The sequence below is a fragment of the Medicago sativa genome, chromosome 1, assembly GCF_051527215.1.
Source record: "Medicago sativa cultivar Bolivia chromosome 1, Bolivia_mono, whole genome shotgun sequence".
Taxonomy (NCBI): domain Eukaryota; kingdom Viridiplantae; phylum Streptophyta; class Magnoliopsida; order Fabales; family Fabaceae; genus Medicago; species Medicago sativa.
This window is the reverse complement of record NC_140749.1, coordinates 75,690,872-75,703,889: the sequence shown is the minus strand read 5'-3', so window position 1 is coordinate 75,703,889 and position 13,018 is coordinate 75,690,872. Positions and strand designations below refer to the sequence as shown.

The 13,018-nt window shown below is 31.3% G+C and overlaps 1 protein-coding gene and 1 long non-coding RNA gene across 2 annotated transcripts; both read right to left on the bottom strand.

Moving 5' to 3' along the window:
- LCD (Pyridoxal phosphate (PLP)-dependent transferases superfamily protein) lies at nt 1–1,756 on the bottom strand. The gene has a single exon (XM_085736656.1). The coding sequence runs from the start codon at nt 1,661–1,663 to the stop codon at nt 308–310; it is 1,356 nt and encodes a 451-aa protein (XP_085592782.1). The 5' UTR covers nt 1,664–1,756; the 3' UTR covers nt 1–307.
- Nucleotides 1,757–3,647: 1,891 nt separating this feature from the next.
- On the bottom strand, nt 3,648–4,178 carry LOC146957456 (uncharacterized). Its single transcript, XR_015018613.1, has 2 exons — nt 4,065–4,178; nt 3,648–3,883 (listed from the first exon to the last, which is right to left on the bottom strand). It is a non-coding gene; the product is annotated as an uncharacterized LOC146957456 (long non-coding RNA).
- Nucleotides 4,179–13,018: the final 8,840 nt, after the last annotated feature.

The following is a 13,018-nucleotide window of genomic DNA, read 5'->3' as shown; positions in this document are numbered from 1 at the left end:
GGATCAAGATCAACTATAAACATTATGGAAAACAAATCAAGAAAACTAAGGTACACTACAGAGTTACATCTTACAAAGCAACTATGAATAATACTACTAATACTTCCTCATATGTAAGCTTTACCGAGAAATTTGGGTTACACTTATTTTGTTTTACAAAAATAAGATGATAATACAGAACAACAAAAATGGGCATACTCATAAAACGTACTGCCAAGGCTAAAGCTATCTTAAAACCAACAAACAAGTCAGAAGTGGAGAATATCTATAGATTCTATACCTCATTTTTCTCTCTCTGATTATTCAGTCACTCTTTAGGAAGTTCACTGCAAATTTTTCCATCTTCCAAAAGCTGAATAATTGCAGTCTTAAGCCTATTATAATCATCAACAGTGTTATACACCTGATGAGAAATCCTCACATAACCAGTTATAAACCCATCCTTATCTCTAGCATCCCTTTCACCATTTCTCAAAGCCTGATAATACACAGGAACTTCAATAGCATGATAAACCCTAAGATAAAACCTTAACCTCGAAGCATCATCATCACTCATCACCCGAATCTTTGAAGGCAAACCAATCATAATCATACTCGCACACATTTCAGGCGGCGACCCAAGATTTGTACCCCACGCTTGCTTCAACATAACCCCCATTTTCACAACCATACCATGGTTCCTCTTCATAATCCCTTCAATTCCACCTTCAAACCGATTCACAAACTCCATAATCGACGGCACCACAAGCTGAGGACTATAATCTCTCATCCCAACCCAAGCACTCTCAGCAGGCAAACCATTACCATACTCATGCGCCACCACCGGATGATGAACATCATTCAATTTCTTATTCTTATTACAATACATAAACGCAACCGAAGGTGGCGAAAAAAACCATTTATACAAATTACTAACATAAAAATCAGCACCAATTTCCTTAACATCAACATTCAAACTTCCTAAAGCATGAGCACCATCAACAAAAATCTGATCCACTTCTTCCTCTCTACAAACCCTAATCAATTCCCTAACCGGAATAACAACTGAAGGCATCGACGTAATGTGATCAATTATCGCTAACCTAACTCTCCCACCGTTAATCTTCCCTCCTTCAATCCCTTTCTTAAACTCCGCGATAATTTCCTCGTTGGAATTAACCGGAAACGGTAATTCAACCTCAATAACAGAGCCACCGACAGGTATAACATAAGCTTCAATTGATTTCTTAACAGCTTGATAAGCACAATGGAAAATTATAACACTGTCATTTCGGCAGAACTTACCGGAGGAAAATTGACGGCCGATTTGTTGAAGAACGATGGCAGCAGCGGTGGTGGCATTATCGATTAACGAAATTTCTTCGACGTCATCGGCATTGATTAGGTTCTTGATGATTTTGCGAGAATCGAGGATTCCGTTACGGAGGGTGTTGAAGAAGAAGTCGTCGGGTTGTTGAAGAAAGCGGAGCTGCCAGGTGGTTTGGGCGGTGAGGATGGAGCGGGGACAGCTGCCGAAGCTGCCGTTGTTGATTCGTGCGACGGCGGTTTGGTGGTGGGAGAATTCGTGAAGAAGTTCGTGTGAGGAAATGGAGTGAGTGAGTTTTGGTTTCTTTGAGTCTGGCTGAACGGTGCCGTTTCGAGGGTCGTCGTGGTTATCATCCATTGTTGTTTGTTAGAATCTGGATTTGAGTGTTAGGGTTTTGTTCATTGGTGACTGACTGGATAGAGTATAGTGTCAGTGAAATGAGTGGCGACTGGCGATGTTTAGCAGCTTAGTTGTTCTTTTCTTCGATATATTTTTCATGAAAAATGATATTTGTCCAACTTTTTCTTTTGACAATTTTAGACAACTTTCTCTCTCATACTCACATTATATTCTTACTCTTTCTTCCTTTTTCTCTCTCCATTGTTCATCCTCACATTATATTTTTACTCTCTCTCTTCCTTTTTCTCTCTCCATTGTTTTTTACCAATGAAAAGAGAGAAAAATGAGGTTGTCATAAAAGTTGTTAGCAAATGGTTGTTCAAATATCATTGCTCATTTTTCATCTACAGTATTATCTTGAAAAATGATAAAAATGAAAGAGGAATGCTAGCAACACTCTCTTTTGAGCACTCGCTCTTTTAGTGGGTGAAATCAATGTATGTCCCACCACTTTATGTGGGTTCCATTTTCAAAGTGTAGGTTCTACATTGATTTCGTCCAATACAAGAGTGAGTGTTAGAGAGAGTGTTGCTAGTACTCCTCAAAAATGAAAATGTTAACAAGTGTTTCGGGGAAATATATATGTTTAATGCATTAGAAATTGAATTATTTGACATTTTTAAAGAATAATTTCATAATTTAAAATGCTTAAAGAATGTTATGGAGCACTCGTTAACAAAACCCAATAAACAAATATAAAAATAAAGAAAAAGAAATTCACCTTGTGAATAAGTAGAGTGTTCAGGGTTCATACCCCAACACCTGCTTATGCAATGTTATACTAACTAAGTTAAACTCAAAGATAACATGTACTAGACCGTTTACCCGTGCTACCCACGGGTCATTTACATTGAAAAATAATATATGAAAATAAATGTGATGGACTTCATGGAGTTACCTATTAACATCAATAGAGAAAAAATGAAGCTTGCAAGGAAAAAAATTAGTTTGAGTTTTGCGATAATAGTTGTTTCAGAAATATTTTACCAATACATACATGACCAAACATAAAAGATAATCACATATATTAGGACCAGTCTCCCTTGAAGAAAAAAATATTAGGACCGGTCTTGTGAAATAAGTTTAGATTTACTTGTGACAAATTAAAACATTAGTTTCACAAATTTGTTACACCATAACATCAATAGAGAAAAAATGAAGCTTGCAAGAAGTTGCATATAATGAATGCATTGTTCAATGGCCAATAATAGCATGACTACTGTATTCTCGGACAGCCACTCCACCGTGAGGCAACTTTGTCAATTTTTCTTTGTCTTTCTCTCGGATCATATGAACTATGCTTATGACTGGCTTTGTTATTCAAAAACTTAACTTATAATCAAATGTGGTTTGACATCTTTCTTTTTTATAATAGAATATGTGATTCACACCTGAAAATTCCCAACAAAAAAAAATCTACAATTGTTCAATTACCTATGTCATATAATTAAAATTAGGAATGTAAAAAAAGTCAATATATTCTCAGTCATTTTATTCCGCTGTTTTTTTTTGTCGTCACACCATCTCCGTATTTTTGTTACTTAGTAGCTTTCTTATTTTGATTATATGGGTTTTTTATTTTTCCTGCTAGAGTATATTTTTGTATATCTTTATCTCTTAATCGGGTACATCTTGTGTTTGGATTTGAGTTCTTTTAAAATATATTTGATGATTAAAAAACAACTTGTGAGTAGCAATATATATATATATATATAGAGAGAGAGAGAGAGAGAGAGAGAGAGAAATCCACATGCAAAAATTTATGTTAGATTAATATAAGTTGTCGTCACTATTATTTGGGAACATCTTGTGCTTGGATCGGAGTTTTTTTAAATACATCTTTGCCAATTTTTAAAAAAATACAAAATATGATTCCTCTTGTAGAAGGCGCAATATATATAAATAAAGAAATCCGCATGTAACGATTTATGTTAGACTAATATAAGTTGTCATCACTCAATTAACTTCAGAATAAGTAGAAAATTATGTTACATGATAAATCCACTTGCAACGAATTATGTTAAGACTAACATAAGTTGTCATCGCTCAATTCAATTCATAAGAAGTAGGAAATTACATTACTTGACCATGAGATTATTTTGGTACAAATCTAAATGCATTCTACTTTGATTTCCTATTTATTTCCTTTGTGGCCTTCATGTGTATTGAGTTGGAGTTCTTAGAATCATAGAGAAAAATATTAGAAATAAACACTTGAAACAACTAAGAAATTTCTTAATTTCTTAAACAACATCATATTCATATAAGAGAATAAACTGAGCAATACAAATGAAAGAGGATAAGTATAGATAATTACATAACCTAACCATATGGTCAATTTAAGAGGAACAACCAATACCTTCTCATCAATTAGCATATTAGAGAAATCATCCACAAAGGTATGCGTACCTTTGTTTTTAACTACTCCCAGCCTGTGAAAGTAAAGATTATACAATAAGATTAGAACACTTGAATAACATGGTTAAAAAAAACGTAGAAAATAGCTTACTTTGTGTCATTGACATCAACAACAAACCTGGTGGTAAAGCCAAAAGATCAGGAGGAAAATGATCAAATGCAACATATAATGAGTAAAAAAGGAATATGAGAGATTAGTGTTGGTTATATACGTGAAAGGGAAATAAGGGAATTAAGATGATTTAAAGCCTAACATTTTTTTAGGTTTTACGTGGAGGAATGTAAAGGGACACATCCTATAGTGATGGTATAAAAATAAAAGGAGTTACAATAATTAATTGTTTTTTTTTGTACAAACAATAATTAATTGTTATTTACATATGAATAGGAATGTAACCGACCGTTTATTTATTTTTTTTTTATTTTTTTAAATGAATGAGTTAGCACTACTTGTAGATGAATAAATCGTACAAAAAAAAACAACCAGATGTAGTTGAAAGATGTAAGAATAGATAGTGGAAAGTTACAAAGCTCAAATGGTGAGTTACATAATAAATATAAGAATTAATATATGTAAATGGAAATATTTAGTAAATAGATGAGTTATAAAATCACGTGGACCAATAACAACAAAGCATCTTTGGCGCCAAAGAGTAGTAGAATTAGGGTTGGCAATTTTTCTTAACATTGTTATTAGTATTAGAAATAAGTTAGATTAGATAAGTTGTATATTAACTTTTTGAAAATCAAGAATTTCTTATTTTCAACGAAATTTTTTCTATTTTAACATTATTAACTAGTGTTTAAAGACCCTAGTCATCATGACTCAATATGTTGAAAAATAATGAATTTCATCTTATAAAAGTTAGTAAATCGTTGTTTATTGTTATTTTTAATTTCCTTAATTAGTACTGCATGAACACTTTATTAACATGACTCTTTTATCTTTTTACGAAAAAGTCGTTTTGATCTTTTATCATTTTTAAATCATGCAATCTTTTATTTATTTGTAAAATTATGATGATTTAATCCTTATTTTCATTTGTTATGGTATGTTAAAAGGACTAAAACATCACCTTTTAAAGAAATTAAAGGACTTCTTTTAAAAAAAGGGACTAAAATCATGTAAAAAAGATAAATGACGAAAACAATTTTTTGGTAAAAGATAAAGGATGGAAAATATTTTCGTCTTAATTTTTTTTTACTAGTAATCGTAATATTCCATTTTTAAGAGAGAAAAAGAAAAATTTAGCCATATCCCTAGTGTTATCTCCCTACTTTACAATTTGATTGAAGGAACTAATTTAAAAAGTGTTATCAAGATGTGATTGAAGGGACTTTTTTTTCCTTAAAAAAAAGTTTTTTAATGTTGGTATATAGACTACACAAATCTGGTGATAATCCTTTTTCTCCTTTCAAAAAAAAAAAATATAACCCTTTTTTTCTTTTTAGGGATATATAACCCTTTTTCTAGGGTGTTTTAGTTTGAAGCTCTAAATTCTTTTGTCCTACTGAGAATAATTCATTGATAATTCGAACGGCAAATTAAAACATCTTTGGGAGGGTAGAAAGTTATGGTCCATTAGTTCCGGTAAAAGTGTCAAACTCTGCTTTAGATTTTTGACCCGTGCGTCGCACGAGATTATTGTAAAGGTATTGACATACGAATAATAAAATGCAATATATAATTGATAACGGTGAAAAAAATAACAGGTGATAATCTATAGTAGATAAAATAAAACACTTCATAAAATGTATAAAATCTAAAAATATTATAAAAGAAAATTTGGTAATCCTATCAATATTTCGGTAAAAGAAATATGACATTTTTTTGAGAGAAACACGGTTTAGGGCTTGGTATATATAGCCAAGTTTACATGGAAATTAGGGTAGCCGAGTTTGCATGGAAATTAGGGTATTCTGTTTGTAAACGTATTAAATAAGTGTACAAAATATTGTCAAAAAAAAAGGCAACAGGATAGGAATAAAATTGATGCGATGCATTTTTCTAGTATTAAATAAGTGTACAAAATATTGTAAAAAAAAAGAATGAAATTGGTGCGATGAAATTTTTTAGTATTAAATAATAGTACAAAATATTGTCAAAAAAAGGCATGAAATTGTGCGATGCATTTTTTTTAGTATTAAATAAGTGTACAAAATATTGACAAAAAAAAGACAAGAGGATAAGAATGAAATTGGTGCGATACATTTTTTTAGATGGAATTTGTTAGGTTAAATTACTGCTAACCTAATACAGCATATTAGAGGGAAAATATTAAGTTAATTGTTGCAGACCTAATAAAATTAATAAATAAGAATTTTCAATTACAATTGTTATTTTGTCTATTTGTAAGAAAGAAAAAAAAACACACTCACGGTGATGGAGAATGATATGGAACTTTTCAGAAATAGAGAATATTATAAAAAAATTTAGAAATATTTCTAACTAATGAAATAATAACTACTTTTTTTTTTTTTTTTACGATAAAGACATACTCCCTCCGTCCCAAATTGTATGACGTTTTGGCCATTTCACACATATTAAGAAATGCAATTAATTTTGTGTGGAAAAGATATATTATAAGTTGTTTTACAAAATTGTCCTTAATAAATAATATGGGAAAGATAAATGAAAGAATTGAAAGAAGAGTGAGTAATAAATAGTTAAGGTTATAATAGAAAAAATAACATTAATGTTGCATTGGTATTGTAAAGCGACGTATAATTTGGGACAAATATTTTTCCCTAAAGCGACATACAATTTAGGACGGAGGGAGTAATAATTATTTGGACTTAGATGCTCTTTTATATATAAAAAAAAAGAAGACATAATAACTATGAGCATCTTAATATCTCTAATTTTTTGGCTATATGAAATTGAGTATCTCTAAATATTTCTTGTAATAAGGTAATAACAATAACATAAAATACTTTCAAATCTTTCTGGGTTGAGACTTACTTAGGGCCCGTTTGATGGTCAGGATATGATAGAGGCATGATATGATATAAAGCTGGATAGAGATAGGATATGATATGGACATGATAAACATTAATCATATCACGTGTTTGATGTGCACATGATAACAAACAGAATATCATTATAATTAAATGAAAAAATTGCTCTCATAATTAATTAAATATTGTAAAAAACTAAAAATGACATGTTATTAATTATGATAGAAAATACATGCTACCATTATTTTAAAAATGACAATATTTTAAAAATGGCAGAATATCAAGATAATAAATAAGGAATGATCTTCTAATCCCATCAGGATAATTTCTAACCCAACCTATACTCAGGATATTATATACAAAGGAAAGTCATGATAGGATAGGAAAATGGTTTATTTTACTCTATCCCTTTGGTGCATCAAATATGAGATTTAAGCAGGATATGATTAATGTATCATATCCTGTCTCCCTATCCTGTCCAACGGACGTATTGTTATTCAAGCAATTGCGGCAATAACAAGTTTCTTTGAACAATTAGAGAGTTTCTCTCTTTCACTATCGTCCTTGAATCTTATGATCTTACAAAGACATTTTTAAATGAAAAGATAAACAAAAATTATGTATTGATGTTCATTTGAATTTCTCAAAATTAGCTAAAAGTACAAAGAAAAGAGGAAGAATGGGATGCAACAAAGTGGTAAACTAATACTATACAGTTTTAGCACTTGTATGAAGTTGAACTAAGGAAGCATAAAATCCATCCTTAATGTTGATGAGTGTTGCATGCCTTCCTTTCTCCACTATAATTCCATTCGTCACAACAGCAATCACATCTGCATTTTTTATTGTACATTGTTAGCCACTAATGAACCCATGGCATTGGCTAATTTAGCTGCAGATATGATTTCTGCTTTAGTTGCATTGCCAATTTTTCGCGATAGTAAAATTTATAGTTTTTAAAACTTTTTGGCGGAAGCTATTCCGGATCGACTCACGCCTATTCCGAACACTATCAAAAGAAGTGTATACGAGAACCGATTGTTTATTACATTATGGACTATGAACAAGTTTAAGAAATTGAACCAAGTGTGATTCAAATTAACTTTAGAGAGTTAATTTCTACCAACTTAGTGTTTTCAAATAAAGATTTATAGAAAATAATTTTTTGTCGATTATATGTACAAGTGTCCAATTTACAATTCAACTCAAAAACCATAAAAACTTGTTTTTGACAATTTAGCAAACACTTTGTGTGCAATTTGCACCAAGTTTGATTTTAATCTTTATTGTCTCAAATTTCTGCAAGTTATAAGTTGGAAACCTTATAATATGAATATTCAATGTAGTAGTAGTAGAAAAATTTAACACATATTATAATCTTTCTTGTTTTAAATCACCTAAAAGGATAGGTTTGTTAATTGGCAAAATCAGAAGGAAAAAATCTGCAAAAACAGAAGGAAAAAATTGCACAATGAATTAAAACGCAATGTAAAAGAAGACCCAACTTCAGCTTGAGAACCCTCGTAAATTCCTATTATGTTAGCATCTACGAGAGGACCCAATAAAAAAAAGGAGAAAAATCATTTCAAAATGCATGTAGTTTCCTCTCCGAGTTATTCTAAGTTCGATGAAGAGGCATGTCGAGCGCAACTAGAGAGAACATATTGATTATCTTGCATCCTCGATATCCTGTCACGGTATACGTTGAAACCAAACCTGATATTTGGGTGCTGTACACTGAGCACTAAGAGATTAAAAGAAATTATCGAAGACTTGTGAGAGAGTCCACTTGACCACAAACACATAGACCTCAAATCAAAACTAAGTTATATGAATTTGAATACTGTTCATTTTGTTGATGGTGAGTTGAAGATACATAAAAAAAAATCATCAACTTTTACCAAATCACACGAGATACGAGTCAATGTGTCTATTCTTACTCAAGAATTTGGGTTGGATTATAGGATCTTAAAACAATGTTATGATTAGATACCTAAAGAACTTGTTGAGTATTTCTTGAATACCTCATCATGATTGTTCCAATATCTCGTCATATTCTTTAGGTATCTAATCATAACGTCTAATCATTCCGTTATACTTAAATCCTACTCCCTCCGATCCTATTTATAAGAGAAAGTTAGGTCAACAAAAGTTAATGTATTTGGACTGAATTTTTAATTAGATACATCAACTTTTGTTGACCCAAGTTTCTCTTATAAATAGGACCGGAGGGAGTATTACTTAACCCTAATTCTTTAAGTAAGAATCAACCTATTGATCCATAATGTCTCCCATGTGACATATGATTTGACAAATATTGATGATTTTCTTATGTATCCTCAACACACAAATGAACAGTCAAATCAAAATCATGCAACTTACGTTCATATTTAGGGTCAATGTGTCATTAGTGAAACAAACTCTCCATAAATCTTCTATAACTTTTTTTCAATTTCTCTCGTTCCTCGTCGCATAGCCCCCAAACATCTGACCTCAATGTATTCCATGACAATAAATCGAATCGGAGCTGCAAGATAATCAATAACTTCCTAAATTCTTCATTATCCACACAATGGAATTGAAGCTCCGCAAACACATGTTCTCACTAGTTGCGATCGGAATGCCTCTTAATCAAACTTAGAATAGCTCGAAAAGAAACTAGTTGCTTTTTGAATGATTTTCCTCCTTTTCAAAAGTTCTCACTAGTTGCGGTCGAAATGCCTCTTAAAATCTACCTACACATGAACAAGAACCTGTCCTAAATACTAATTGTTGAGACAAAAGCCTAAACAGGATTTAATCACATAGTGTGACATTTTTTTTTTATAACTGATTGTTTGAGAAGCTTAACCTTTATGTATCAAATGGTCCAGTGATATATATAAACCAGAGGTTATTGAGATGACCAATAAGAGATTTAATTGAATAATATGAAAAATTTATGACATAGTCTGTCATGGTATTTAACAGCCTTTTAAGAATAGTAAATCAAAGTTAAAAGGAGTTTAAGAATAAAATCACTACTATCCAAAATAACATAAAATCGTCATTATCTCTACAAGTATGGTTTGTAAAATCACATTCAAACAAAATAAGATACATGACTCTATATTTTTTTGAGGGATTTGTATCACTTGGAAATTACTTTATAATAAGATACATAATAGTGTACTAGGCCTGCTACTTGGAGATCACTCTATAATAAGATGCATAATAATATCACTCTGTAATTTCCAAACAAAATAACATGGAATCCAAAGTCATCTCATTATCTCTACAAATATGGTTTATAAAATCAAAACTTTTCACAATTGGGTCACCAGAAATTTGCACAATAATTTTGAGAGACCAAGTTTGATTATGATAACTTAAGTACTAAAAAACCATTCAACTAAGTATGGTTTAGCTAAGCAAACGAACCAATTTGACAAACCAATTCAACACAAACTATGCAAAAAACACAAACTAAATTAGCGTCTTTTCTATGCATTCACCATCATTTATAGACAAATAAATGGAAAAGATTAAAAGTAAAATCAAATAAATATGGAATATTTCACATAGTAGCAAAGTAAAGAAACACAGATACCATATGCAAAAACAAAGTAGGTTAAAGTAATGCTAAAATCACAACAGATAAATGGACGTCCACTTTGTTCTTAAGATACACATATTTATACTAAAAAAAATAGGTTAAAGTACGAGGAAGAGGCCAAAAGATGCAGAGGGTTGGTGGTTTGCGTGTCTCATAGGTGCAGGCTTTGTGTGATGTTAGAACTCAAAATAGATAAGGAAATAACAAATTGAAAAAGAGAGCTTTGAAGGAACCTCAAGAGGAAAGGTCTGTTGAATTTGTTTTACCACTTTGTTTTCTTAGTAAGACATCTTGCTAGAACTTAGAATTTCATTTTGTATTTTTTTTTTCTACTTGTCTTTTTTATTTTCAAATTATAACACTATTTTTGTCATTAGGGATTAGTAATACTAGATCGTCTACCCGTGCTGCCGCACAGGTCATATATAGTTCACAACATCACTTGCAATTTATAAAAAATAACAGTTATGATATATTATGAAGATTGTTTAAATAACTCTTTTAATTTGTCTATATTTTAATTTGTTTTATTAAGTAATCTTTTACCTATTTGTGAGTTTAATCAAAATGAATGTATCCAAATCCGTATTTTTTATTGAACACTGAAACATAATACATACATGTATATTTCCGAAACGCAATTAAATTGAAACGTAAGCGCAATGATATCGATTACAATTCTAAAGTAAATACAGTTATTTATGTTACAGTTACCTATATAATTGTTATTTATTTTAAAGGCAAATAATGTATCAGAGCCAACGTATGTGTGCATCAGAGAATCTGAATTGTTGATGTCTTATAGCAAGCATACACATTTGCTGGTATATCAACCACGGAGTATGATTTAAAAGAATAATAGCGTGCACTTCAAAATTTGTTAGTAAGTTTACCAAGAAACAACTTTATTAGAATTTTATTTCGACATATGAATGTCGACAATGTATACGTCTACCTTAATCTATTGCTAACAAATTAATCAAATCACTGATAGCATAATTGTATTAACCTTTGAAGAACACCACTGACATAAATCCTCATATGCATAATTGAGACTTCAAAGTCTAACTATCGGCAACACCGCAATTGGAACCTTATTATTACCAAAGTTGATCAATGCAAATGTTATTTCTTTTTGCAATATAAGTAAGATATTAGCTAACTGAATCACACAATAAATTGCAAGTGTATCACTGTTGTAGACCATGATTTTCGGGTGTCAATCCATTAATTGGATTTGAACCTTCAATCTTTGGACTTTCTCGATTTTTTCGTGGGAAGGGAAAAATGAGTTAAACCCTTATGTTTGGATCCGGGGGTCGGTTACGATTGGGGAAGGTGTTAGGCACCCGCATCGTCCACGGTACTCCGTGGTAACCTCTTTCCTAACTTTATCTTGTGCTAAATTCATTTATTTATTTGAAAATGTTTACTTAAAGCCTAAGTGAAAGGAATGGAGGGAGAAGAAGTATGATTGATTATTTTTTTATTTGGTTTGGAAGGATAAATCCTTTGCCTACATACCCTTAAAGAAAGGGATCAAAACCCAAATGTAGTTCACTCTTAAAAATATTTTTTTGTGGGTTAGATTGATTTTAATTTGATATTGAAAATGGTTTTAAGAAGGGTTGCGAGACCTCAAGGTATAGAAGAATAAAATGGGAGTGAGGTTGTTTCATTTTAATTAAGAAATTTAGTCTAAGTTTAATTAAGATTCATTAGAAGTTTGATTAAGAAAATAAAAAGAAAAACAACTTGGATTTGGACCCAAGGTTTATTAAGAAAATATTTGACTTTTTACTTATTTGATTTTTGGGATAAAAAAGATTTTTCTAAACTAACGGTAAGCTAGCGTAACGACGTGAAGCATAAAGCAAGCGTAAAGCGATAAATAAAGTGATATGGTGTCGGTGCAAGTGTCGGTGTGTGCAATTACTATGCTATTACATTCCTTCCCTCTAAAAAAATTTTAGTGAGAGAAGGTCTGCAACTTTGCAGCCTTCTTCTCCGGTGACTTTCCTTCTCCGACGCGGTGGTGCTCAGCCCAAACGGGCGGCGCCGCCGCGTCGGAATTTTTTTTACACTTTTTTTAATTTTAAAAAAACAGATCTGGACATCCTTTTTTACCTAGAGTTCGAATCCGTCTTTACTTTTTTCAAAATCAAAGTGAAATTCTCTAGATCTATGGTTTTAAATTCGGATTCCAACTCAAAAAAATTTTAACAGCGTTTGAAAGAAAACAACTACATGTACACACTTAAATCACAGCCAGATGAGTGAAGGAAAGGAATCAGTTACCTTTTGTGATTCTGTTTGGATGTAAAAAAACAAGAAAATAAGCT